The sequence below is a fragment of the Ornithorhynchus anatinus genome, chromosome X1, assembly GCF_004115215.2.
Source record: "Ornithorhynchus anatinus isolate Pmale09 chromosome X1, mOrnAna1.pri.v4, whole genome shotgun sequence".
NCBI lineage: Eukaryota > Metazoa > Chordata > Mammalia > Monotremata > Ornithorhynchidae > Ornithorhynchus > Ornithorhynchus anatinus.
Window position 1 is genome coordinate 80,298,326 of NC_041749.1, and position 27,016 is coordinate 80,325,341.

Below are 27,016 nucleotides of genomic sequence, written 5' to 3' on the forward strand. Positions count from 1 at the left end.
GTTGGCTGAGAGTCATTTTTATTTTGTTCACCCAGAGTAGACATGGGGGTTGGTAATAGTTAATACTGCTTGGGCCCCAGTAGGAGGGCTCGGAAAAGTTCGCAATCTCGGTGTCGCTCCTAAGGTGGAGGGAGGGAGAGTGGTGGCAGTGATGGCAGCAGCTGTGTGGTCCAGCCTAGGCCTTGCGCCTGCAAGAACAGGCCCCAGGGGGCAGAGGGATGACCACTGAGTTTCCTGCTTCTCTAGGATCTGTGCTCTGCCGGAGGCTGGTGGCGCTTTCTCTCACACTTCGAGGCCAGGGCTTGGGCTCAAGCCCAGCGCCTGCACCAGGTCCTCACTGAGGCCACTCTTCAGTGTCCGTCTCACTGCAGGAGGCAGAGGGACACCGTTAGCCCGGGAAGGAAGGGGGAGGGAGAAGCTGGAGGCAGGAGCCGAGGGCCCCGATGCTTGGCCCAGGTTGTGGGGGGCAGGGGTGAAGACAGTGGGGGGCCAGAGCCCCAAAGGGTGGGCTTTGGGCTGGGGGAGAGGGGCACCGTACTCACGGGACTTCCTGTTGCCCCTGGAGCGTTTGCGTTCCCGGGCTGCCAGGGCCCTGGGGCTGCTCCTTGTCACCGACTGTGCCAGCCGATCCATGATCTCATCCGAGGCATCCCCTGGGGAGCCGGGCCCCACACTCTCCTCCTGCATCCCACTGGCCCCCGCTCCTGGAACAGCCCCGACTGCCCCGGGAACAGCCCTGGCTGCCCCTGGGGAGCTGCTCCGGCCCGTGCCTAGGGGGAGAGAGAGGATGAGGGCCTCTCAGAGCCACTGAGGGGCTCAGAGAAGAGCCTCCCCTGCTTCCTCTTACCTCGGCTGCGGCGGCTGTGGGCACTTGGGTGCGTCCCACCCATGAGGAGGGTGCTCATGGCAGCGTGGTCATCCTTGGCTCCTGGCCCCGGTCTGCTTCCCACGGCTAATGGCACCTGCAGAGTGCTCTCTGGCTCTCCAGCCACTCCTGAAAACTTCTCCGTCTGCAAGAGGGAGGCGGGGAGGCCGGACACGTATACACACACCCCCAGCTCAGGGTTGGGTGCCCCCACCCGCCAGCTTCAGCAGGTGGGGACCAACCCGGCTAGGTCCAGGGCTCTGGAGTGTGGTATCGGGGGGGGGGGGGGGGGGGGGGGGGGGGGGGGCGAGCGGCCCATCTCACCTCCGTAATCAGGCGGCCTCGTGTCTTATTGCGTTCCCGGTAGGTGGCTCGCTTGCGCTGCTGTTGGAGTACCCGCTCGCGGCCCGTGCGGTACTCTAGTGCAAACTCCCGCAGGGTCTGGCAGAACCGCGTCACCCGCACCTCCTGTACTGCCTCCGCCGGGTAGCCCAGGTATATCAAGAAGGCCTGGAACCTGGGGACACGGGTCAGTCAGCGGCGTGTGGCTGGTGGGGAGGGTAACATCCCCCTGGTCCCTGCCCAGTTCCCGGGATCCCCCCCGGCCCCACCTGTTGCAGACCCGGCGGTGCACTACTTTGAGGGTGGCAACCCGCTTGTCACAGTTGTGCAGGAACATGGTGAGGCGGGTCCGCAGGGCGGGGGCCAGTTCGTGTTTGGCCAGGCTTCGTAGGCTGTCCCCTGCTGCCAGACTTCGCCGCTCCAGCTGGGCCAAGTTCTCCGCCAGCAATTCAAAGTCCACCTGAGGGAGGGGCAGGCTGCTGAGCACAGGACAATGCCTCTCCCCCTTTCCACTCCCCTCTCCGCCTCCACTAACGTCAACAACCCGGTTTTCGCCCTGGTCCCCGCCTGGGAGGCTCAAAGGGGACCCTGGACCAGTCCAGACTAAATCTGAAGTGGGAGACAAGGGACCTAAGTTTCACATCTCAGGAAGGCTGTTGAGAATTCCTAGTTGCCCCCACGGTGGCCACTGGCTCAGGCCCCAGCAGCCTGAGAGACGATCAAGTATGTGGGAGAAGGCGTCTGAGCTCAATAGGTCCGTGCTGGGCTCCCTCATGAGCAGAGTGCCCTAGCCCTGAGCTTCTGTCCTCCCGCTATCCCCCACCGCCTTGAATGCTCCAACCATTCTCCATTAAAAACCACTGGTTCGTTGATTGATGGGGGGACTGGAAGGGAGTCTGAATCTTAACTAAAGCCACCTAGGTTTGGTGCCAGTCAGCCTGGATCCATCTTAACCTCACCCCATCCCCACCCAAAAGGGCATCTGCCCTACCCTGTAGGAATAGTAGTGGTATTTACTGATTGAGTGCTAGGCACCATGGTAATGAACATTTGGGAAACTGAAACAGCAAAACAGACATTCCTTACCCAAAAGGAGCTTACGCTCTTATGGAGAAGTTTATGTTTAAGAAAGAAAGTGCCAGAGAGAGGAACAGGAAATGCTGGCAGAGCCAGCAGACAGCAGAACAGAGGCCAAGACCCATGAACAGAGTTGAATCTTAAAAGTAAACAAGTTATTTGTTCTTTTAAAAAAAGTAGGTGGTGGTTGGATTGAGTAAAAGTGAAAAGTCATTAGTGGGCCTCCCCCTCCCAGCCTCAAGGGCAAGGAGCACCCCTCCCATCCCCCCTGACCTTAGCGCAACGGGTGAGGGCGGGAATCTCCGAGTAGAGATCCGAGGCATCCGGCTGGCTCTGCAGCACTAGGGCACACAGGTGATGCAGGAGTGACTGTCTGTGCACGGTGTCCTTCACCTCTGACACCTTCTCCAGGTAGCTCAGCTCAAAGCCACGGGTCTGGAACCCACAGATCACCATCATTATCATCATCATCATTACTGCTCCACGAGTACCTACTGTGTGCAAACCACTGTATGGAGCATTTGGGAGACGGAATGGAGGTAAAAGTCACAGTCCCTACCCTTGAGGAGATCACAATCCAGTAACAGAGAACTGCAGCAAAAGACAGAGGAGCCCACTCCGTGGGGGCAAGTACTGTTAGCTTCACCCCCATAACTTCTTGCCTAGGGTGGGCAGCTCTGGCTAGCCCTCTCCACCTCGCCTCTTGGAACTGGAAAAGGACCAGAGGTGGAATCAAGATGGTGGTGCCACCTTTTGGCTCCTTGCTGACAGGATGGGATAAGAGGACACTGTTGCCACCACTCTTCTGGTCCTTGCCAGGACTAGGTATGGGTGGCTTTCCTGGCCTCAGGGCCTCTGGGGCAGCATCTGCCCCATGAAGGGGCAGGGATCAGTGCCTCAGTGCCACTGTGTGGTGGGTGCCCCACAGCACGGGGCTGCATGGAAACTGCCGCCCTCCAGGCTGGTGGGGGAAGAGGGGTGGTGCCCACAGTGAGAGGACACTGTCTTTGTGTGGCCACCTTGCCAGCCAAAACGTAGCACAGCCCTGGACAGCCAGATCCTGATGCTGTGAAGCACCTGGACTGTCAGACCCCTTGCACCTCCTGAGTTGGGGCAAGGCAGGTGGATGGTTCCTCCTCAGGGAAATTTGGGGTGAGCCAAAAAAAACAACCATGCTGACTTTCATCTAGGCCCTCTGGCAGTGAGGGCAGTGATTTTCTAGAGTGTCAGCTCCTTGCCTGGCAGAGAATATGTCTAACAACTCTGTTGTACTCTCTCAAGCACCTAGTACAGTGCTTTAGAAAGTACCATTGACCGACTGACCCTGGAACGACGGCCTCCACCCCATCCCTGGCCGATGCCCCTGGGTGGGAGTGAGGTGCCGGTGTGTGGCCTTGCATGGGCCTGAAAAGTGACAGGAGAGAAGGCAGAGAGGAACTGGAGAGTTCCTTTTTTTTTTCTCTTCCTCCTCCTCTCCCTCTCCTTTTCCTGTTTCCTTCCTGCTCTTCCCTTCCCATTCCTCCTTGTTCCCCTTTTCCTTCCTTTCTTTCCTTTCACACCCCCTGCCCCACCCACCATGACATTCTGCCCCCAGCCTCCAAATCCCAAATTGGGGATCCTGGACACAGAATAGATATATACACTCGAGGCAAAAAGAGAAACGAAGAACTGGTAACAACCAAAGTAAAAACCAATATACCCACACATGCTCAAAGTAGCTGATGGGATGACATGATCTGGGAGGAGGGGATGCCCTTTTGGGGCAGCTTTGAAAGTGGGGAAGTTCTGGCGGATTTGAGGTGGGAAGGGAATTCCCTCCAGGGGGAAGGGTGTCAAGAGTCGGGAGGTTATCTTGGGACGAGCATAGGGTGTGAGCTGGGGTGCGGTGGGAAAAGAGGGCGGAAAGGTGAGAAGGAGACTGCTGGCAGACAGCCGTAAATCCAATGGTCAGGGTCTCTGGTGTGGAGAGAAGCAACTTCATCCTTCATACGTTTATGGATGTCTGTGTGTGCCAGTGAGCGTTGGGCCTGGCCTCAATCCCTTCCCCCATCTCCAGCATTCCATCCTCATTCTCTCCCCCACTCCAAAACTCCACCTTCCCCTGGCAAGTCCCTCCAGCCCCTGCTCCAGGCTACCTACAGGCCTACTCACCTGGGAACCGTTGAGGAAGTTGCCCACAGCCAGGAGGGTGGCCAGAATGCAACGGAACGTGGAATTGGTAACAAGCTGCTTCATGCCCACCTTCAGGTCAAACAGCGGCTCTGCAATCTCCTGGGGGGTGCCAAGGCGGAGGAAGGGAGAAAAGCACAATGTAGGCCCAAGGGGAAGCAGAGGCCTCAGCAGGCCTGGTCCCCCGACCCAAATCCCTCCCCCAGGGCTGGCTAGCCCTGCCCTACCCGCTCCATGACTTCGTAGTCAAGTTTAAAGGCCCAGAGCTGCAGGCGAGCAGCCAGACCCCCGATGGAGGCCAAGGTCAGCAGGAAGCTCTCAGCTGGGCCCAGGGGGCACTCAGGGTTAGCCAGCTGAGCCTCTTGGATCTTCTGCTTCTCCTCCTCCGTCGGCAGCATGGTCAGCAGCTTCTACGAGTATAACAGCCCCACCCAGAGCTTCTGGGCCTCCTGACCCCACCACCACCCCATCCCTCTGCCACCGCTTTCAAACCTGTGCCTCATGTCCTCTACCCAGGCCTCCTCATCTAAATGACTGCTGCAGCCCGCGACGCTTTACCTCCACCCTCTTCACCTCACTTCTGTGCTTCTGGTTTAGGTTGCTCCACACCCTCCGCCACCTCACCATCTTCCTGCCTTTCTGCCTCGCTTACCTCAATGCCCTCTTTGCTGACTGCAAATTCGTCAAAGCCAAGCAGGGCCGTCTGGATGACGTGAGGAGGGGGTAGTGCTGTGAGCCCGATGTTGATGGCGTTACTGCGCTTGGGGTCCAGCACCGTGGTCACTGCCTTGCGGCCCTCGCTGACTCTCTGCGGGGACGGGGGCAGTGTTGGGGGGAGAGGGGAAATGCAGTTTTTGGAGGGGATAAGGCAGTGGAATGGTGTGCAGAATGGGGGGCGGGGGGGGAGGCGGGCAGGAGAGCACTGGGCAGGGGAGAGTAGGCTCCTGGCCTTGGCCATCCCCCTTACCTTATTCCAGATGAGGGCTCCAGCTCCCCTGTCTCCTACACTGCTCATGGTTGGGAGCAGGACAGGGTACAGGGTGCAGTGTGCCTGGGGTGGATCCCCCAACACTGAAGTGAGGGATGGGAAGGAAGCCTCAGGGATGGGGCAGGTAGAGCATCGCTGAGCAGGGGGCCGAGAGACAGAGTGGGGAGGCTGGGAATGCCTTGGTAAACGGGGAACTCAAGGAGTGTGGGCTGTTGGGGAGGGCAGAGTGAAGTACCTTGGGAGGCAGGACCTCCTTGGCCCGTGACTCAAACAAATGCTCCAGCCGGGCGGTATCCACCACCACGGGTTCTAGGGCAGCCCACAGCGTGGAGTGTGGCCCGAAGCGTCCTCCTCCCATGCCTGCTGGCCCCCCTGTAGTCCCCTGCCCAGCCGGGCCCAGCTTTAGCTCCCGCCAGAACAGCTTCACCGTCTTCCTCTTGGTTGGAAGCGTGGAGCCGTCAGGGGCGAAGAGACCCAAGGGAGGTGGGGGCGGAGGAACACCGAGGGGAGGGGGGGGGAGGGGGAGGTCCCCCGGGAGGAGGGGGCGGTGGTGGCGGGAAATTCCCGGGAGGGGGTGGCGGCGGGGGAGGGACACCCCCGAGAAGCGGGGGTGGGACCACGAGCCCCACTGCTGCTCTTTCCGAGGCCTCTCTGTCCAACACGCCCTGATCCTCATCCTCCCCCAGGTCAGAGAAGTCCAAGTCCCCGATGCAGAGGGTAGGAGATGGGGTTGCTGATCGTGCTGAGGACACTGTAGCTTCCCGGAAGAGTTCAGCTTCGGAGGTGAGACAGGTTCGGGCCAGCGGGGCGGGGGGCTCGGGTTCCGGACTGTGCCGGGTCCGGATGAGGGGCAGGGGACCAGGACGTTTGGGGCTGCAGGGGGGTTGGTGGGGAGGAGCCAGCTTCAGGGCACCTGAAGGGGAAGGGGGAGACCCCCTGTCACTCTGCAGCAGGAGGCACGGGGAAGGGAGGGGCCGAGGCGCAGACCCCTGACAAACTGCCCTGGCTCCCGCCGCCCCACCAAACCTCCCCCTCCTCCCCCTGCTCACCACGCTCAGAGGCACCAACGCCTTCTCCCCACCAGGGGGCAGAAGTGGCTCGGGAATCCCCATGATGGGGCGGGAGCCACACGCAGCCTCTGGGCACGTTCTCGGACTTCAAACGTCCATCCCTCAGGCGGCTCTACAGCTTCCAGACCAAACCCCGCTCGCTCTCTCGCTCTCTCTCTCTTCCCCCCATTTCACCACCTCGCCGCCGCCGCGTTTCCCCTCCCCCTGTCGTCCCCCCCCGCCTCGCCTCATCTCACCCTGGTGCCCGTCGGGTTCATCAGGCAGGGCCCCTGCTAGAGCCTCTACCCGCCCCTGTGCCAACGCCGCCTGCTTCTCCGTCTCCGCTGCTGCCAAATTCTCCAGGAAGCGAGCTCTGGGGGAGAGGCACGATTGGCGCCTAGCTCCTCAGCCCACGGACCTCAGCGTCTTTGTCCCCTTCAATCCCCAGTCTCCCAACCCAGTTGGATACTCAGCACTCTTTGCTCGGCAGAGCCCGTGAGAGAGGCAGAGGCAGCGAACGGCGGGAGACAAGGCCATTTCCCGGTTCCCCTTGCTGGGGACTTAAGGTCAGGTGCTTCGTGTCTCCCCCACCCCACCCCCTGCACTTTCTCCATCTTTGAGGTAGGCACTCTCAGGTCGCTCGAGGTACCACAGACACACACAGACACACGCACACACGCCACAATCCATGCAGACAGCCACCCATGCTTCAAGCAGGCAGCACGGAACTCGACGGGGGGGACCCAGACTCTCCCACCCTGCTCCTTCCTACCCTAGATTTGTCAGGCCTTCCGGAGGTCATCTCATCCATCTTTCTGCCTCTAGATGGGCTGGCCACTAGCCAGTCCGGGCGGACTCTTCAAGTTCTCCGGGGACAGAGACTCTGCGGCCTCCCTCAAATTGCCCAATCCGGCACATAATAAAGCTACCTCCTGCAGCAGCCTCAGCCCATCTGGTCTGGTGGAGACGAAGCCCAGCTGGTCCCCGTCCTCTGTAGTGAACTCTGCTCCTCAGCCTCCTCTTCTCTAGGTTGAAATATCTCAGCTCCTTTTTCCCCTTTCCCCCTACCCCCCAGTTCCTACTCTTGGCCCTTGCTCGACCTCGGTTTCTCCTCCCCCTTGCTCTCATTCCCGCTCCAGGATTCTGACCTGACCCAGTCAGGGTTCACGGAAGGGCAACTTCACAGGGCCTCTGAGGATTCACTTCTGCCTCTTCTTTGGGGGACTGGGTCCTTACAGAGCTCTGGATGGATTAACGGTCAGCTCGGGGTTCATTATGCTCAGCTCTCCTTCAGCCCTTCTCGTGCCTGCCTGACCCTGTGTTGGCACAGTCTGAATGAGCCTAGGACAGGGAGGGTGAGGGCAGTGGGAGGAGCAATCCTGGTCACCTGCTGCCTGGGGTTCAAGCCCCGGCCAAAGCGACCCTCGGTCATGAGGAACCCTCGGAATGAGGAAGGGGTGAGGTGAAGGGGAGCAAAGCAGGGCAAAGCAGAGAGCACACGTCTCTTTTTCCCAGCCAGCCTGTACTTACTCCAACCTGCTCAACACAGGCTGGGCCCTGGGGGCTGGGGGCCTCTCCGGGGGCCTGAGAGAGAGAGCTGTCAGTGACCGCTATCCAGCCCGCCCCATTCCTCAAGCTCTCTCAGCCCTCCCCCACCCCACCTTTATCTCATGCGTGCATACACACATGCCTGCACACACACACACACACACACAATGCACACTCATGCCCCCCGCGCCCCCTCCCCCCATTATCCCCTATCAGTTCTGCCCAAGTCTCAACCCCTCACCAGGGAGCTGGCCTGGTTAGTTGAAGGAGTAGGGATGATTTGGGTACTGAATGGAAAGAAGGCTCAGCGGTATGGAAAAAGGGAAAAAGAGGGGATGCGGCACCACCCCAGGATTGGAAGGACCAGAAGGGAGCAGTTCTTAGGCGGGAGAGTCCGGGGAGGAGGAGGAGAGGGGATAAGACGGGAAGGGAGAGGAGAGGAAAAAGAAGGAGGGGAAACCAGAGGGGAAAAGAGGGAATATCGAAGGAGTAGAGAGGCAAGCTGAATCAGCTTGAAGGAATAAGGCTCAACATGCAGGCACTTACCAAAGAGCAGCAGTTTGGTGAAGTCTGGAAAGAGAGAGAGAGAGAGAGAGAGAAGTTGGGCAGTGGGGGAGAGGGAAGGGGAGGGGCAGCATCCCCTGTAGAAGAGCAGGAGCACAAAGCAAGGGGCAGAGGCTGAAAGGGCCGGAGGGAGGGATAGAGCAGAGGGGACAGTCAGCGAAATGGAGATGGGAGCAGGGGCCTGGGGAGCAGCCATCCTGGGGAGATGTTTATACAGACCCCAAGCCACTGGAGGAGACTGCCAACCCTTTCCCCAGGGGCAGCAGGGAGAAAGGGGAAGGGTCCCTCAACCTTTCCACACTACCTTCCCACTTGGGGGCCTAGGCACTTCATGGGGGCATGGGTGGGTGACACTTACTCCACTTCTCTTGGTCCCCAGTTTGGGCCTCCCCAACTCAACTCCCCTCCACCAGCCCGCCCTGTTTTCTTACAGTCTCCAACCTTTCCCTTCCACTCGGGCCCTTCTGCCCCTTTCATTCCTTGGCCTTGTTGATGAGTGTCCCGGCCAACTCCGTGGATACCTCCCCACTCACTTGTAGACGCTCCTCTCGCAGAGATTCCCAGAGGTCTCGAGAGTGGAGACGGCGGCGACAGGCAGCGGGCAGGGAAACAGCTTGACGGAGGTACTGGCTGCGGGGCCTGGGGGGCTGAAGCAGGAGGGTCAGTGTGTGTGTTTGGGGGGGGGAATCCCCCTAGGTCCTCCCCTTAGCCCCTCTCTTTCTCGGGAACTCACCCAGGCTCAGGCTGTGCAGGTGCTGCGGCGCGGGGAGTCACATTCAGGGCAGGAACACAAGTCCCAAAACCCCCCACTTCAAGAGAGCGTCGGATTCGTTTGCCCTCTTCTGTGGACGGCTTCCTGCGCTCCCGTCGCCCACCTACACCCCCCTCCTCGGGGTCCCCATCCTCCAGCCGCAGGGCACTCTGGTAGGAAAAAGTCTGGGAGTGAGAAAGGCAAGGGCGCCGTGGTGCTCCCCTATACCTTGCTGTTCCATACAGAACACTGAGGAACCCTGGACAACGGGACTGGGAGGAGAAGAGGAGTCCACTAACCTCATAAAGAACAAGCTGTCCTCGGAGGTCAGGGTCAGTGCCTGAGCTGCCCAGGTGCCGCTGCACAATGCCCTCCATGCCCTGCTGCTCCAGCGCATCCGTCACATCATAGAACGAGTCCTGATCGGGCAGTGCAGCCAGGGTCTGTGGGCACCAAGGGGAAGGGTGGGGAGGGTGATCCTGGGCACTCCAGGAGTGGGTGTGTTACAGGGAAAATAGAGGTGGGTGTCGGGAGAGTGGCCCCTATGCCCCAACACACTAGAGTCACCGGCTCTCTCGGCCCCCACTCTGGGCCTCCCCAACCACCCCCCGCCAGGTCACCCTGTTCTCTACAGCCCTTGCCCCTCCCCATCCTCAGGTCCTCCTGCCCCTTCCACCCCTCGACCTTGTTGATGAGCGTCATGGCGAACACCAGCAGCTCCGGGTCGGCTCCATTCTTCTCCTCCAAGATGGACACCAGGTTGGCCCAGGGGCAGGCGCCTGGCACACAGGTGGGGTCAGTGGATAGGAGACTTGTCCGGAGAAGCAGAATCAGAGAGCATGGGAGGGCCGTCTCCAGGGAGCGGGCATCCCTGAGGGGACCAGGCTGGCAGAGGCCAGTCTGTGTCCTGGGGAGGGTCAGGCTCAGCTGGGGCTCCAGGAGGGTCCTGGAAACGCTGGGGCACATGGGGGAAATTATGGGGGCTTGGGGTTGGGGAGGGGGGTCTCAGACCTCAGAGCAGAGGGGCTCAGAGGCATGAGGTAAGAGGAATGGGGTCGCGGGGGGGGAATCCAGTAGTCTAACCAGAGGCAATGGCGACAGCAGAGACGGCGTGGATGAAAAGCCGGGCGTTGGACTCTGCGTATTCCACAAACACCAGCAGCAGCTTCAGGGCTGTCTTTACCACCAGACGGGACTGGGGAAGCATGGGAGGGGAATCACCAGCCCTGTCCTGTCAGCCCTCTCCTGGGGGGTGACAGTCTTCTCCTAGGGGGTCGCAGGAGGTCACAAGGGGTTTGAGCACAATCCCTGTCCGAGGACAGGAGGGGCCAGCCCTGCATGAAGCTGGAAGGAGGATATGGTTTAAAACAAACAAAAGAAACACTTTCACCCAGCGGGTGATAACCATATGGAATGTGTTACCACAGGAAGTTGTGGAGGCAAGTATAAATAGGTTCAAGAAGGGTTTGGATAAATTCATGGATTACAAGTCCTTAATGAAGTGTTAGGGAAAAGCTAAAGATGCAAAAGGGACGAGTTAGAGAAGTCGGTCGGCTCCAGAAGGGTTAGATTTTGTGGAACGTTATGTTTGGGATGGGTTATCTATTAGTTTGTGAGCCTCGTGTGGGATGGGGGACTGCCTGATCTGATTACCTTGAATCTACCCCAGTGCTGAGCCCTGTAATTGGTGCGTAGAAAATGCTTGATAAATGCTGTCAGCATTATTATGAAGAGGGGAGAGTTAGCAACATTATAAGCTACATCTCGAGCCATAGCCAAAGGGAGGTGGCTGACAAGGAGGAAAACCATCAAACTGGTTCTCCAGATGACTGAAAGACTGAAAGTGAGCCCAAGATGAAATGGAAATGGTCCGTACATGTGATTGCCATCCCAGTAGCCAGAGACAGAATTCTGGGCTGGATGTACCATTGGTTAAACCCAGTAATGGCAGTACTTATGGTCTTACGTTCTTATGTTCTGAGAGAAGGTTTCTGCTTCCCTCAGGTGAAGGGGTTCTCAGATTCTGGGCTTCCTCTGAAGTCGGGGCAGGGTTAAATCTCCAGGGGCAGGGGATCTCTCAGAGGGGGCAGAATACCTCTTGCCTCGGATCTCTGGAGGCAGGAGGGGGCAGAGTATCTTACCATGCTTTCACAGAGTCTGTATAGCCACTGCACGGTCTCACTGTGCCCCACCACGCCCAGCATCCCATCCACGAACAGCATCACCTGACCCAATGCTGGAAGATAGAGATGGGGAGGGAGCAGGGGGATCCTAAAACTCTACACAGGTCAGAAATTTGGGACCCCCTTGGAGCAATCCAGGGTCCGCCCTGCCCAAAGGGAGCTGCCACTTGGCCCTGCGAAGCTCCAGCAGCCCACTGGAACAATCACACATGTGCAAAACCTGCTCTTGGGTGATAGTTGTAGCAGAAGTAATAGCATTTCTTAAGCCCTTACTGTGTGCAAAGCACCTCAATCACTCCTGCCACCCCAGCTATAGCACGAGGGTTCCTCCACTCTCAGTGTGAAACCCTCCAAACAGCTATGGGTTGGGGAGGGTGGAAGCAGCACCCAGTTCCGCCACTTGCCAGCCGGATGACCTTGGGCAAGTCACTTCATTTCTCTGTGCCTCAGTTTCCTCAACTGTAAAATGGGGATTCAATAAGTGTTCTCTCCCCCCCAGACTGTGAGCCCCGTGTGGGATGGAGACTGCATCCAACCTGATTTTCTTGTCTCTCCCCCAGCCCTTGGTACAATGCTTGGCTCAGAGTAAGCTGCTCTAGCTCTTAGCAAGTACCACTGTTAGGGAATGCCAGAATCTGTCCCAAATCAAGATGGGTTTAGCACTGGGAAAGTGAGAGAGAAAGCATGAGCTGGGGAGTGTTTGTCACACTGTCCCAAACTCAAGCCTAGGGAAAAAGTTGGGGAACAGGATCAGGGGACTCACCCCGCAAAATGTAGCTCTGGTAGTTATGGTCAGCAGCTGCCCCGACACGGATCAGGCAGCTCAACCCCTCCGAGTGCACGAATTCTGGGACCAGGTCCTTGTCCTCCTGCAGGGTGAAACCAGGGGTTGGGAGAGTCAGAAAGGAGCTCCACGGGGGGGCGGGGAGGGGTGGTGTATGTGCCCAAGGGAGAGCTGGGCTGAAGTGCTGCAGGATAGAAGTGAAGTAAGGTACACAGGCCTTGAATCCTGTCATCCCTTACCATCAGGACCAGACCAGAGATACTTGCATTGAGTTCCAACCCCCACCTCACATCCCGCTCCCCTCACAGCCCCAGCCATGGGCTCAGGCCCCTTCCAATCCCACCAACAGATCCAAAACATTGCTCCATGCCCACAGCATTTGGGATCTTGGAGAATCAGAAGCTGATGGGTTTAGAGTTAAGAGACAGGGGGCAGGAAGCCAGGGGACAGGGCTCCAAGGGATTTAAGGGTCTAGAGAGGAAAAAACAGGAAGCAAAGGAGGAAAGGAACTAGAGGGGTACAGGGAGTTAAGGGGTCAGGAGATGGGAGGCTCAAAGAGTACAGGGCAAGGGGCTGGAGAGCGAAAGAACGGAGAACAGGAGGACGGGGCGGGGGAGATGGGCCGGCCGAGGGGCAAGAAACCATTTTAAGGCAACCAAAAAACCCAAGAAATGATTTCTCCCACCCTGCCACTACCCTAAATTTGCTGGCCCTGAGGGCCAGGTGAGATAGGTTGCTGTGGCCCTGCAGAGGGCCAGGGGTTCTCACCTGGAAGATCTGCTTCAGGGAGAAGAGGGATCGGCGCAGCTCAGGTCCACTGGAGCTGTAGAGCTTCTCTGAAAGGAGCACACTGCTGATTAGACTACTCTTGCAAGGGCCAAACCCAACTTGGGACTCCTGTGTCTCCCAGCCTCTTTGGTCTCAGCCTCTGGGCCAGTCTGGGGCAGCCAGCACATGGTGAAAGCAGTCGGTTTGGGCAGGGTTTGGAACCTGACTGGTGCCCCACAGTCCTTTCTGTTTAGGGGGCTAGGGACCAGTGTGTGTATCGGGGCAGGGAGGGTAGCAGGGAGGTTCCTGGATCAGAAGGGAGCACAGATGGAAATGGGATCTGCCTCACTTCAGGAGTAAGCCTGCACTTTGCATTTGCTTGGTCATTTCCTGGGCTATGGGAATTACAACTCCCACCTAGACAACCACATCTGTGGGCCAGCTGGCTTAGATCCAAACCAGCTTGGATGCCCATGTCAGGAACCCCATCCAGGTTGGACCCCAGATTTCTAGCCTATGAAGGGGTCTTCTCCAAGCTGGGCACAATCACCCCCAGCTTTCTCAACCCCAGACCCACATTCTGCAGACACCACCTTTCTGAAGACACTCACCCCTGGAGCCCTTCCCTACCTAGGGTGTCCAATTTCTGATCTCTACCATGAGACAGACATGTTTCCCCTCTGTATCTGTCTCTTCAGGGTCTACAAGGTCAGGCCCTGTCGTCCTATGAGGATCAAGGGAAACTGAGGCAGGTAGGGGGAATGGAGGGCAGAGTTTGTCGTAGAAAATCAAATTGTGGCTATTCACTTCCCTCCCCTCCCCAAATCTTCACCAGAGGTCCTCCTGTCCAGACTCTAACAGGGACATTTTCCTACCCACCTCCCTCAACCCCTCAGACAGGGAAAAGAACATCCTCTATCTGGTGAACATAGCCTCCCTACTTCCTTCTATGCTTGGGGAACAGGAACAGAAGAGACCAGGGCAGGGTGAGGGGAGTGGACACAGACTTACTTTTCAGGGACTAGCAATGGGGAGTCAACTACTGGGCAAGGGGGCAGTCTGCTCCAAGAATACAAAGATACAAAGAATGATGGGGGATCCCAGACTGGCCCAGAGGCTGAGACCAAAGAGGCAATGTGGACAGTGTGAGATGGGCACTCACCTAAGATGGCATGGACACGAACAGAGAGTTGGGTGCGCAGGATCAGCGTTGGCTTCCTCCCTTTGCTGGAAACAAGAAGCACTAGTGACTCCTCCCTGTCCCCGCCCATCCCAACCCCATTAACCCATCAACCAATCCCTCTATTTTGCCCTTATTTTCCCAGCCCTGCCCCTATTACTTTAGGGCCAGCCCTCTTATCCACCTGGAGAGGTCCTGAGCCCCAGTTCTGCCCTTCTCATTATTACCTGCTTCCACTCCGACCAGGGCATAGCCGGCTGGCATTTTAGTAGGGCACCTGAAGTCAGACAAAGGCCAGAACTCGCTTTGATCCTGGGGAAGGGGATGGTGACTGGGGCAGAGAGATGGGGAGATAACCCCTCCCACAGAAGGCAGGGGAAAATGAGGCTCAGAGTGGGGCAAGGCCAGGGACCTCCTCTTCCCTCCAACCGCCCACCATGGGGGGGAGGGGTGGAGCCAGGGACTAGACCTAATAGTCTTGCTACCCAGCTGTTCTGGCCAACCTCCCCCCACCCCTCTTACCCCCTCTCTTCCCAGTGTTGAGAGGCTTCAGCCTGGGAGTGTATTAACTCTTCCCGGCCAGGAAACCTGAAGGTGTGAGGGGGCAGTGCCTGGGCACCACTTGCTTACCTGACCCAGATGCCCAGATGCCACTGTAACTGGCAGGGTGGCAGTTCCAGCTGTGGTGCCGGAAGTCTGCACTTCCTTCCACCTGACAGTGCCCAGCTCAGGTAAGCGCTTGTGCCAGGCACCTGAGGCCTGGACTTTACTTCTTTTTCTCTCCTCACCTTTTCCCCTCCCCCACCCTCTTCCCAACATACTGGAATGTTAAGGAGCAATTGCCCCAACCATGACTCCTATTGGGAATTCCTTTACTGGTCAGGGCAGAAATTCCTGCATCTCCCTCCACTGTCGACCCTACTCAGAGATCATGGCCAGAGAGCAAGTATTGCCCTGAGGAGTGAGGCTCCTTTGCAGCAGGGCTTTTTGGAAACTGACTGATGCCACATCTCTGACAGTCCCAGGCGGAAGTTCTTTTTTGTTTTGTTTTGTGTATGTGTGTCCATATCAGTGTCCACACGTGATGAGAAGCAGCGTGGCCTAGTGGAAAGAGCAAAGGCCTGGGAGTCAGGACACTTGGGTTCGAAGCCCGGTTCTGCCACTTGCTTGTTGTATGACATTCGGCAAATCACTTAACTTCTCTGGGCCTCAGTTTCCTCATCTGTAAAATGGGGATGAAATACTTCTCCCTCCCCTTTAGATTGTGAGCACATATGGGACGGGGACTTTATCCAACCTGATTATCTCTAGGACAAGCTTGTTGTGAGCAGGGAATGTGTCTACCAACTCTGTTATATTGTACTCTCCCAAGAGCTTAGTACAGTGCTCTGCACACAGTAAGCACTCAATAAATACAATTGATTACATCTACCCCAGAGTTTAGTACAGTGCTTGGCACAGAGTAAGCACTTAACAAATACCACAGTTATGTGTGTGTGTGTGTGTGTGTGTGTGTGTGTGTGTATTTGTTTGTTTTGGAGGAAGGAAACAGTGCAGACTAGCACCTGGCCAGAGCAGTCCATTCCCCAGGACCTTGGGGGTTCCCAAGGCCGAGAGGCAGTAAAGCTGGCAGGGATTGGTGTACATTTGTGGGGGTAGTATCAGGTGTCAAGGAAGGCCAAGCCCCCTCTCTGTATCTAGTCACACCCAGGACCAGGAACGTCCCAGCCTGGAATCCCAGTGGTGGCTCCCTCCCCTCCCCCCCGCCGCCCCCCCCCCCCCCCCCGCCAGCCCACCCGAGAAAAGGATCTCTGAATGCTGACCTCGTGGCCAATACTGCCTTGTGGGAGGGGTCTAATTGCGCTCTCTGCTCTACCCCGGCTAACTGGGTCCGGCCCCTCCCTCCTCATTTTGTTCATTCCAATCCCCAAGTCCCCACTGTACTAGGGGCTGGGAGCCAGGGGTGGGCAACAGGGGTCCCTGTAGGGAAATCCACTTGGGCTGTCTCTAGGACTCTCACCTGATTTCCTCATAGAAGGCCTCTAGCATCTCCCGCTGCTCTTCCAGGCTCAGTTCTGGGTCCAAGTAATACCCCGAGGGAGATACCTGAAGGGCACAGTCTTCCAGCTGTCAGGGGAGGCAAGGAGAAGAAAGAGAGCCACTATCAGAGTTTTGGAAACAGGGATCGCGGGGGCTATTTCCTTCTGGCTGCAGCCAGCCAGTCTGGGAGGCTGGCTAACCCCCTCAGTCCCTCCAGCTCCCCAGACAGTCCCAGCCCCACTCCCTGGGAACCACCTAAACCACCCACCCTCACAGTCTCAGGAAGTGCTGATGGAAGACCATTAGATTGTAAACTCCTCTTTCAGACTATAAGCTCCTTGAGGGCAGGGATTGTACCTCTGACCTCTAGGGTACTCTCCCAAATACTTTGTTCAGTGCCCTGCACACAGTAGGCACTCAATCAGTACTACTGATTGGTGGAATAATAATAATGTTGGTATTTGTTAAGCGCTTACTATGTGCCGAGCACTGTTCTAAGCGCTGGGGTAGACACAGGGGAATCAGGTTGTCCCACGTGGGGCTCACAGTCTTAATCCCCATTTTGCAGATGAGGTAACTGGGGCACCGAGAAGTTAAGTGACTTGCCCAAAGTCACACAGCTGACAAGTGGCCGAGCTGGGATTTGAACCCATGACCTCTGACTCCAAAGCCCATGCTTTTTCCACTGAGCCACGCTGCTTCTCTAATAGAGGGTGGCAGAAGCGGGGGTTGGGGAACAGAGGAATGAGAGCCTGAGTCCTAGGAGCCCGTGATGGCCCATACACCCATTGCCCCAGGATGAGGTGTGGAGGAGGGTGGAGGAGGGAGGGAGTGGTCACACTTTCTACTGAATGGAGGATCCTGGAATCCTAGGGAGGGGAAGCCTCTGAAATGTAGTGGGAGGGGCAAGGAAGGTTTCACCCCTACATTTATAATGAGCAGTTGGACTTTCTGAAGGAGGTCAAGAGGGTGTGGAGTCCTACCCCATACAGACCCCCCCCCCACACCATAGTATTGCAGCGCCACAGAGCCAGGCACAGCCCTCTAGGTCTCACCAATCTCTGGTCCAGGGGCGGTGGGGCTTGTTCAGTGTCCCAATGAGAGCAACTTTAGGGACCATCTAGGGTGAGGCCTACCCTGCTTTTCCCCACATCCTGCCCTGCTCCACTCCCAGGATTTGGGACAAACAATTAGCGGCTTTCTGTCCCACTTCCTGGATGGCTTCCCGCCCAGCCCCGGCCTCCGTTCTAACCTCGGGTCATCCGGTAGCTCTCCCTGCCCCCCACCCGACACACACACACACCAAGCCCCCCTCCCTGAGAGCCCAGTCATCCTCTCCAAGACAGCTATTTTAGCACCAGGTCCACCTCTGTGATCCCAGAGAGCCAGCCACTGGTGGGTCGGGGTGGAATACTGCTTAAGGCTGGCTTCCCTAACCCTGGCCAGAAGGCAGGTACTCATAGCTGCCTTCTGCCCGCTCTTCACTCACTCTGCCTGTGACTCAGCAGCTTGGCCCGTGACTCAGCTTCAGACGCCATACCCACACTCCTCCATCCTCCATCCCCGCCCTAACCCAATAGCCACGTGGAGCTCAGGCCCAGTCCAGGAGGAAGGAGAAAGGCTGGGTATTTGTAGGGAGACATGGGCTACCCTACTTTTTGATAGAGGCTTCCAGGGGCTTCCTTCACCCCCATCCTTCCAGGCCAACAATCCTGGCCTAGTCTGGCAGCCCCTGAAGAAGAGACAGAGATATATCTAGGGAACCAGTCAAACTCCCTCACTCCCTTTCCACAAGAAAGCCTCCCTCTCTCTCTCTCTCTCTCTCTCTCTCTCTCTCTCTCTCTCTCTCACACACACACACACACACACACACACACACTCAGTTACATACACAGTAAGCACAGCTTCCCTCCTCTCCAGACACTCACACAAACACATGGCATATAAACAAATACAGAGCTACAGTCAGACACACGCACACACACACACGCTCACGGGTGCACAGAACTAACAGAGGCCAGATATCCAGAACCCGCCCCAGGCCCTGTCTATGCCAACCTGGCCTGGCAGCAGTGCCTGAGCATCATGCCAGACTCAAAGTGAGTCTGAGACAGACACTTCCAGAGGCTCTCTTTATTCTCTCCCATAAAAAAAACCAAACACAGAAAAGAAAGAGCCAATGGACCATGGAAGGCCAGCAGGATGCCCAAACCCAGCCTGAGCTCAACCAGGTTGACTTAGTGCTGACCCAACTTAGCCCAAGAAGCTCTGAACCTGTGGGACTTGAGGGCCCAGCTCATGCAAAATTCAAGTGCACACAAAACCCCAAGTCCACAACCAACTTTCTACTTTGTTGCCTGCTCCCCCAGAAACCTCCTAGCCCCACATCCTGAAGATCCTCAAGCCTGTTTTGGCCCAGGGTCATTCCCCCACTCTCCTAACTTTCTATTTTAATCCTTTCCCTTCTACACCTGCAGCATACGCCCCTCTGTTGACCACCATCCTTCCCCAGACAACCCCAATCCAGCAATCAGTAGCATTTACTGAGCTCTTACTGTGGGCAAAGCTTAGGTCCATACAAAATAAATTAGTAATAATAATAATAATAACAAATGTGGTATTTGTTAAGCACTTACTATATGCCATACACTGTACTAAGCGCTGGGGTACACACAGATAATTAGTTCCTACATGGGGCTCACAGTCTAATAACAATAATAATAATAATTGTGGTATTTAAGTGTGCTGGGGAAGATACAAGATGATCAGGTCCCACATGGGGCTCACAGTCTAAGAGGGTGAATAGGTATTGAATCCCCATTTTGCAGATGAGGGAACTAAGGCACAGAGAAGTTAAGTGACTTGTCCAAGGTCACACCGGAGATAAGTGGTAGAGCCAGGATTTGAACCCAGGTCCTCTGACTCTCAGGCCCATGTTCTTTCCACTAGGCCACGTAGATAATAATAGTGATGGTATTTGTTAAGCGCTTACTATGTGCCAAGCACCATACTAAGCACTGGGGTAGATACAAGATCATCAGGTCCCATATAGGGCTCACAGTCTAAGTAGGAAGGAGCACAGGTATTGAATCCCTATTTTGCAGATGAGGGAACTGAGACACAGAGAAGTGAAGTGACTTGTCCAAGGTCACACAGCAGACAAGTGGCAGAGTTAATTAGAACCCAGGTCTCTGCTCTTTCCACTAGGCCAAGCTGCTTCAAGCTGGGTGGCCTATTTAAAAGAGTATGGGCCTGAGATGCAGCGGACTTAACGACAATAATAATAATAATGACGATTAAATTTATTTAATGACGATTAAATTTATTAAAAATTTACTATGTGCCAATCAATCAATAGTATTTACTGAGTGTTTACTGTGTGCACAGCACTGTATTAAGCGCCTGAGAGAATACAACAGAGTTGGCAGACATGATGCCTGCCCATAAGGAGCTAACGGTCGAGGATACTATAAATTCCAAGCACTGTACTAAATGCTGAAGTCGAAACAAGTTAATCAGGTTGGACACAGTACCTGTCCCACAATCTAGAGGAGAGGGGGAAGCAGAACTTAATCCTTATTTCTCATATCAATCATATTAATTGAGCACTTACTATGTGCACAGCACTGGACTAAGTGCTTAGGAAAGGACAGTAGAGTTGGGAGACACAAGGAGCTTACAGTCTAGAAGGGGGACAGGCACCGAAACAAATTACAGATACGTACATAAGTGTTGAGGGACTGAGGTGGGGGTGAATAAAGGGTACAAATCCAAGTGCATGGACAAGTAAACAGAAGCACCAAGAAGTGAAATGACTTACCCCAGGTCACACAACATTCATTCATTCAATTGTATTTATTGAGCGCTTACTGTGTGCAGAGCACTGTACTAAGCACTTGGAAAGTACAGTTTGGCAACAGATAAAGACAATCCCTACTCAACAACAGGCAGGTAAGGGGTAGAGCTGGGATTAGAACCCAGGTTCTCTGACTCCCAGGACTGTGCTCTTTCCAGTAGGCCACACTGCTTCTCGTCCCAGCTCTGCCACTGTCCTATCCTTGGACAAGTCACTTAATGTCTGTGCCTCAGTTTCCTCATCTCTAAACTGGGGATTAACTACCTGTCCTCCCTCCCCCTTAGATCATGAGCCCAGTGTGAGACAAGGACTGCATCTGATCAGATTGTCTTGTATCTCCCCCAGGGTTTAAATACAGAGCTTGGCACATAGCAGGCACTTAACAAATACCCCAATTATTATGAGTATGATGATCCCTGCCCAGTCCAGGTTGGAATCGAACCAACTCCCCAAAGCTAAAACCCATGAGTCATCCTGGCTCTCAGGGGGCAGCTCCTGCCCAATCCATGGTAATGCCCTGTCCTAAGGAAGGCCAGGCTCTGATTTCCACCCAATCCCTCAGTGGTCAGCCCAGCCCTCTTCTGAGCCATCCCCCGCCTGATACCTTAAAGTGCTGCCTCCATTGGGCTTCCTCTCTCCATGTCACGGCAGTCAGGATAGAGTCAACCCTTCTCCTCTCAAGCCTGATACCCCAAGTCTGTCATCCACCCCTCGCCCTCCGCCCCCCCATACACACCCTACGCCATCTCCCAGGCAGGCTTGATCAGGCTAAGGAGCAGTTGGAGCAGTTGGATTGCAAAACTGACCCTGCCAGGCCCAGGCCAGCCTCATCAGACAGCTGGAGAAGATCCGAGAGCAGAAGTGTCCTCGTTCCTCTCACCCTGGCTCCCCGGCTCCAGCTGCCTCTGGAATTTCCGCTCCAGCCCTGGCTGCCCTTCCCGAGGTCACCATCCTCTCTATCCTGCAGTGCTAGGCTCTGTTTCTCTGCCTCCTGACCCCTTGGTGACCTATTTATTCTCCCCTGGAATCTCCTGTTTCTGGCCCCGTCAGCCGTCCCCCCGGTGTCAGCTCTGCCTCAGCCAACTCTCAGCGATAGTGGTGCCTCTTGCTGCCCTCGTCCTCCCTCTACCCTTTTGCCCTCTCTCCCCCATCTGCCACTCAAACTGGGGAAGCTGGAAAGGTTCATTCAGGGCCTCCGGTTAGGTGGCAGGGGACAAAGGGGACTGTCTTACTGCAAACCACCCTGGAGCACCAGGATGCCTGCTTGGGCTTCCCTTCTTCCCCCCACCCCACCGCCCGGCTCCCTCCCCCTCCAGTCCCACCAGGGTCGGACAGTAGGATCTCTGGTTCCTGGCCAGTTCTGAGCTCTAAAAATAACCCAAACTGGTCCTCCCGGTTTCAGCCAGATTCACAGGCGGTTGCGCACGCATGCACACATGCACATACACACACACACAAACACACGCACGCATGCACACCCACACGAGGACAGGCATGCACACCAACAGATATGCAAAGATTATACATTGTAACAAGACACACAAGGCCATGCATGCACCTATATAGATTCACATACACTGTCAGACAAGCTCACGTGGACTCTCACTCATGTACACACCCAGACTCGGCTTCAGAGGTAGGTTCAGAAAGAGAAACTGAGGAGCAGAGAGCCACTACCAAGACAACAGAGCTACAGAGGAAAGTAGGGCTGGCAAAGATAGACAGACAGACACACACACATGCAGACCAGACATTCCCTGTTAACTGAGGGGGCATTTCTCCAGGGCAGGGCAGGGGAAGAGGAGCAGGGCAAGAGCTAGGCTGGCAAGTACCTGGCCTGGGCTGCTACTCTTCCCTTTCCTCCTCACCCAAGCCATTATGTGTTCTGTCCCAGGGGGCAGGAAGAGGACACTGGTGGTTGCCCCCCCCCGCTTCACCTTGAAGATAGCCCCCAGCTCCTCCTCTCCAGCTGCTGGGTAATAGAAGCAGTCTGTGGGGTGGAGAAGAGCCGTCACTGCTCGGTAATGATCCTCCCATGGTCTCCTGCTGAGTCCTCCGGGAACTCCCCTCTGAGCTGGCAGCCTTACTGGCCTCTACTCCTATGTCAAACTACCCAAGGTGCTGCCAGGGCTGGGCCCTGTGCCACCTAGCTGGGAAGCAGGGAGGGGGCCCAGCCTGGCAGACGCCCACCACCCCTTTCCGATGCTGAACCAGAGTTGGTATGACTGCTCTCCCTGCCCATTTTCCCTCTCAACCTGGCTGGATGGCCCTTTTCTCTTAGAGATGGGGAAACCAAGGCCCAGTTCTGCTCCCCAGCCTTCTCAGGCCTGCAGCCTCTTGGGTCCTGTCTCCATCCCACCAGCCTGAAACCACGCCTTGCCTGCTCTGACCTCAGCTTCTCTCAGCTCCCAGTTTCCATTTGCTGCAGTCAGAACTCCTGATGCTAATTAAAGAGACAGAGCTCTGGCTTTGAAAAGAGCTGCTGGAGGGGACCTGATGGGCAGTGGGGGCCTAATGGACAAAGGGACAGGGGTACAGGGGGATGGAACTCAGGGGTCCATGGGGAATTCTGAAGTAAAGGGGGAAGGGAAAGAAGGAAGGTTGCTCCTGGGTTTTTCTGCCTCCTCTACTCACAAAGCCAGGCTAGCAAACAGCCCCTTTACAGGGAGAAGTGCCCCACCCCCTCCATAGGACAGGTGCCCATCTGAGTCACTACCCTCCTGTGGCCTGCCACCTGTCTCCCTGAACACAGGCAGTCCAGATAGGTCAAAGGGCATGGCCTGGTGTGGGAGGAAAACAAGTTGTTGAGGTTCTCTGTTTCCCTCATTCCCTGAGGAACCCGACCGAGAGTGGGAGAGGGGGGACGGAATCTGACCCTGGCCACGGCCATGCCTCGGTTTTCCTCAGTGCTGGGTGAAGAGCAGTTCCCGTCACTCCGTTTCCAGAACTCCAATCCCAGTCACTGCTGGGGTTCCCCTAGCCCTGTATGCCTGGGCGAGGGAGGCTGCCACAAGCCCTGGACTCAAGCTCACTCCGCAGCCTGAGTTGGGCTAGAGGCAGAGGGTCACCTCATGCTGTCATCCCCTGTGCATCCCAGGAGGCCCAAGAAACAAGCCTTCAGGGAGCAGGAGAGGGCTTGGTTATGGCTGTTCAGCCCAATCAGAGGATCAGGGGCTCCCCCACTGGACACCCGCCCCAGCAAATGCAGACTAGTGGGCCCGGAGGTGAGTCAGACTCTCTGGACGGCAACTTCCTATCAGCCAGTTGAGGAGAGGAAGTGAGTGAGGCTGTTGCAGCAGGGAATGGGGACAGGAGGAAACCCTGGGGATGTGGGTCTGGCTGATGAGCACCATGAGGGGAGTGCTCAGGCTGGGTCCTCCCACCAAACTTGGATCAGGTCGGGGGCGGGGGTCCCCCACCCTTTTGGTGGAGGAGACCTGGTGAGAAAGAATCCAGGGACAGAGCTGGGCTGGATCACTGCCTTCGGCTCAACACCAGGCAAGTCAGCCTGAACCTAGAGGAGGGAGGGGGAAGCAGAAGCACTCCAGTGGGGACCGACCCGAAGTCCCTGGACCCCATCTGCCATCCTCCGTGCCTCCATCCAGGGAACCAGCTATGCCCTTGCTCCTCCTGGTGGGGTTGCTGTCCCAGACACCTCTGCAACAGAAACCCCCTGCAAGGAACCTTGTCCCATCCAATGCCTACAGCCTCTTCTGGGCCGCCCCCCCCAGCTTGTGTCCAGGCCTCCTGAAGACATGACGCAGGATGCTGGGAACCCAGGAACCCAGTGGTTTCTTTCTGCCACAGCCTGAGACAGTAGTGGTTGGGAGGCAGGACTTCCTGCCCGGGTCTCAGTTTACCCACTCTGCCATCTGGGGCCTGCTCCCTTTCCTGTCCCTATCCATGCCCACCCTCCAGCCCAGGAAGGGAACTGGCTACAGAGGAATCCTAAGCATCGTGTGTGTGTGAGGGAAGCATTGGGAAGGGGGGCTCTGCGCCTCCCTTCCTGGATCCCAGCTTCCTTACTTCCCTGACACCTCCAAACCTCCCTCATCTCTCCTCCCACTCCCACCCCAGCCCTGCTCCTCTCTGCATCCCAGCACCCGATTTCCAGCCAACTTCTCCCTTTCCTCCCCCCATACCTCTTGCATTCTATTCCTGGGCTGTGGTAATGGTTTCTATTTGGGATAAGCGTGTCACAGCGCATCTGACCATTCCTGGCAGCACTGCCAGTCAGAGCCGTCTGTGCTGGCTCTATAGCAACTCAGTCACCCTGCTCCCACTTGCTCCAGCAGGGAGTGGGAAAGATCTGGGGTTCTTCTGAGGAAAGCTGGGGAGCTGGAACAGTAATGCCTTGCCAACTCAGAGAGGTGGGCAGAAGGGGGGCAAGGAGGCAGGCCCAGCTCCTTTGCTGCCAGGATCTCCGACGGCTTGCTCCTTAAGAACATCACCCTGCATTCTTCTCCAGTCGACCTTAGTGCCCCCAGAACCTCCACCCACACACTCTCCAGCTGTGGCGCCAGGCATGTGCCAGGCCTGCCAACTCACACATTTTGCCCTGGGTGTGGTGCCCAGCGGGCACCCCGGGCAGCCAAACTCATGCCCTCCTCCAGCTGGGGAACCCTGCCATTTCCCAACTGTGGATGGTTTTTTGCTGCATGTTTCCCCAACCCAGAGCTGCTTCAGTGGGGCGGAAGGAGGGCTGGCCTGAGGCTTGGGGTCTCCACCTCATGCATGAGACCCTCACCAGAGACAAAGCAGAAGAAATTGGAGGCTGTGGCTTCTACCCCGATTCCTAGGTGGGAGGAGGGCAGGGGGCTCTCCAACTGTTGAATCGGCTCCCCTGTTCCATCCGAAGCTTCCCCTAGCCCCCACTTTCTGGGTGGGAGGCACTGTGGGGGTGTCAAGCCTAAGCCTACCTACCCTGAACCACCCAAGGGAAAAGAGGAGTGGTGAGAGCTGATCACTAGCTTCCGGTGGGAGGTGAAGCTGTTCTGGGGAAAGTGCCTTCTGCTACTTCTTGCAACACAAGGAGAATGGCCATCGTGGTCACTTAGCGACAGATATGGGGTCCACAGGGCAGGTGCCTTCAGACCAGAAGACCCTTGGATGGAGGAGAGGGCTTTCTAGACAGTCCTTTCAGGTGCAGAGGAAAGGGTCCAGCATTGACCACTAATGAGCTGGTGTTGATCTCCTAATTGTAGGGGCCTGAGATTGTGTCCTTTGCCAGGTCCTGGATGGGGGTGAGGTATAAAAGGGGAGGAAGAGTACATGTCGTTCCCAGACATTCCAACTCTGGTGGGGTGGGGGGCAGGGGAGCTGGAAGATTTCCTGCATTGGGGCTGCTTCAAGATGGGCCTCTGGTTCTGGGGAATCTCTGAGTCAGGCCTATTCTCAGAACTTGTGGGGAGGGAGGCAGGCAGGTTGTGTTCTGCTCTCCACCTCGGTGGCTGGGACCATTTGCAGAGTGCTAGGAGAATGCTAGAGGTGCTGAGGCCAGAGACAATCTAGGAGAAAAGTGGCACACTGGCCCGCTTTCCCCATAGATCCCCCGGTTGGAGTTCTCTGGCCTAATCCTGGCTCTGCTCTTAGAATCGGAGTGTGGTTGTTGGGTGGAAGGAACGGGGTTGGGGGGGTGGGTACAAAGCTGCCCCCCCCCAACTACAGGTCTTAGACCATCCCCTCTAGGCAGGGCCAGGAGGGGGAGTTTTTTAAACTGAGCTTGGTACCCAGAGGTGAAGGGTGGGGATTGGAAACAGTCAAATGGGAAAATCTTGGCCTGGGCAAATCTTCAGTGACAGCCACCCTTCTGAGGTTCTGCACCGTGGATGGGGCAGCCACCAGCAATCCCCTAAGTTCCTCAAATGGTGCTGGAGGCAGAAGGAGAGGTGGGGGGGGGGGCTGGGGGACGGGGGAAGGGGGGTTCGGGCGGAATGTAGGCAGGCTGGGCTGGTCTTTCCAGGGCACATTCCAGAAGAGACCTAGGGGCTGGAGGGCAGCTCCTGGGAGAGGCTTTTGCAATCCAGGCCAGCATTCAGGGAGAATGGGGAAGAGATTATTCTAGGCCCAGGGCAGAGAGAAGACCCTCTCCAGAGCCCCAGTATTGGACCAGCCTCTCTTGGAGAAGAAAGCCCAAGGGGAGCAGGGAAGGGAGAAGAGAGGGGTCAGCGGTGAGCCACAAAGAGGTGAAAGAGGTTGCACCCCTGGCTTTCTGGCTCAGCAACAGTGCTGGCAGGAGAGCAGGGTTACTGGCCACATACATTCCAGAGCTGCACCAGAGAGCAGGCGAGGCCAGGCAGTAGAACGGGCCCTGAGGAGTAGCAGCGGGAGCAGGGTGGACTCACTGAGGGAAGAGAAAACAGGGACCATACATCTGGAAACTCTCCCTTCCCACCCCGCCCCTTTACCCTGAGAGCCTGGCAAGGTGACAGCATCACTCCCCTCCCGCGGTGGGGCGGGCGGCTCTGGAAACTCCATCACTCAGGGCATTTAAAATTAGACCGAACCTGGGCCCCCAGGGACAGGAGCAGCCAGGAGTTGCCTGGCCCAAAGGAGTGGGGGTGGAGAAAAGAAGCGGTAGGAATAGAGAATGGGGTCAGCAGGGAGCTCCCAGTCCCACAGAGAAAGGGGAGAGGGAGTGTGACTCATGGGGGCCTTTCCAGACTTAACATCCTCCACTTCGGTGCTTCCTCTCATGCCCCAAGCATCTCATTCTCTCCTCTCCTCTTCCTCCCCTCGACCTTCTTGGCATGGGGTTCCTCAACTTAGTCCTAGCCTCAAGCCCTAACCCTCAACCTCCTCCTATCCCCAGCAGCTCTGGCCCAGGCTGGGCTGGTTCCTAGGTAGGCATCT

At 56.6% G+C, this 27,016-nt stretch overlaps 1 protein-coding gene across 1 annotated transcript in view; it reads right to left on the bottom strand.

The window, feature by feature from the left end:
- The window catches only part of FHOD1 (formin homology 2 domain containing 1), a 27,850-nt gene continuing 834 nt past the window's right edge, over positions 1–27,016 (bottom strand). Inside the window, 22 exon segments of the mRNA XM_039910151.1 lie at positions 1–365; positions 543–770; positions 848–1,010; positions 1,190–1,382; positions 1,477–1,667; positions 2,558–2,719; positions 4,436–4,555; positions 4,681–4,863; positions 5,106–5,261; positions 5,677–5,904; positions 5,906–6,354; positions 6,748–6,863; positions 9,136–9,249; positions 9,336–9,523; positions 9,653–9,796; positions 10,038–10,132; positions 10,437–10,548; positions 11,495–11,589; positions 12,300–12,405; positions 13,089–13,156; positions 14,251–14,315; positions 16,289–16,395. Of these exon segments, the coding sequence (XP_039766085.1) occupies positions 283–365; positions 543–770; positions 848–1,010; positions 1,190–1,382; positions 1,477–1,667; positions 2,558–2,719; positions 4,436–4,555; positions 4,681–4,863; positions 5,106–5,261; positions 5,677–5,904; positions 5,906–6,354; positions 6,748–6,863; positions 9,136–9,249; positions 9,336–9,523; positions 9,653–9,796; positions 10,038–10,132; positions 10,437–10,548; positions 11,495–11,589; positions 12,300–12,405; positions 13,089–13,156; positions 14,251–14,315; positions 16,289–16,395 (3,366 nt within the window). The 3' untranslated portion in view covers positions 1–282.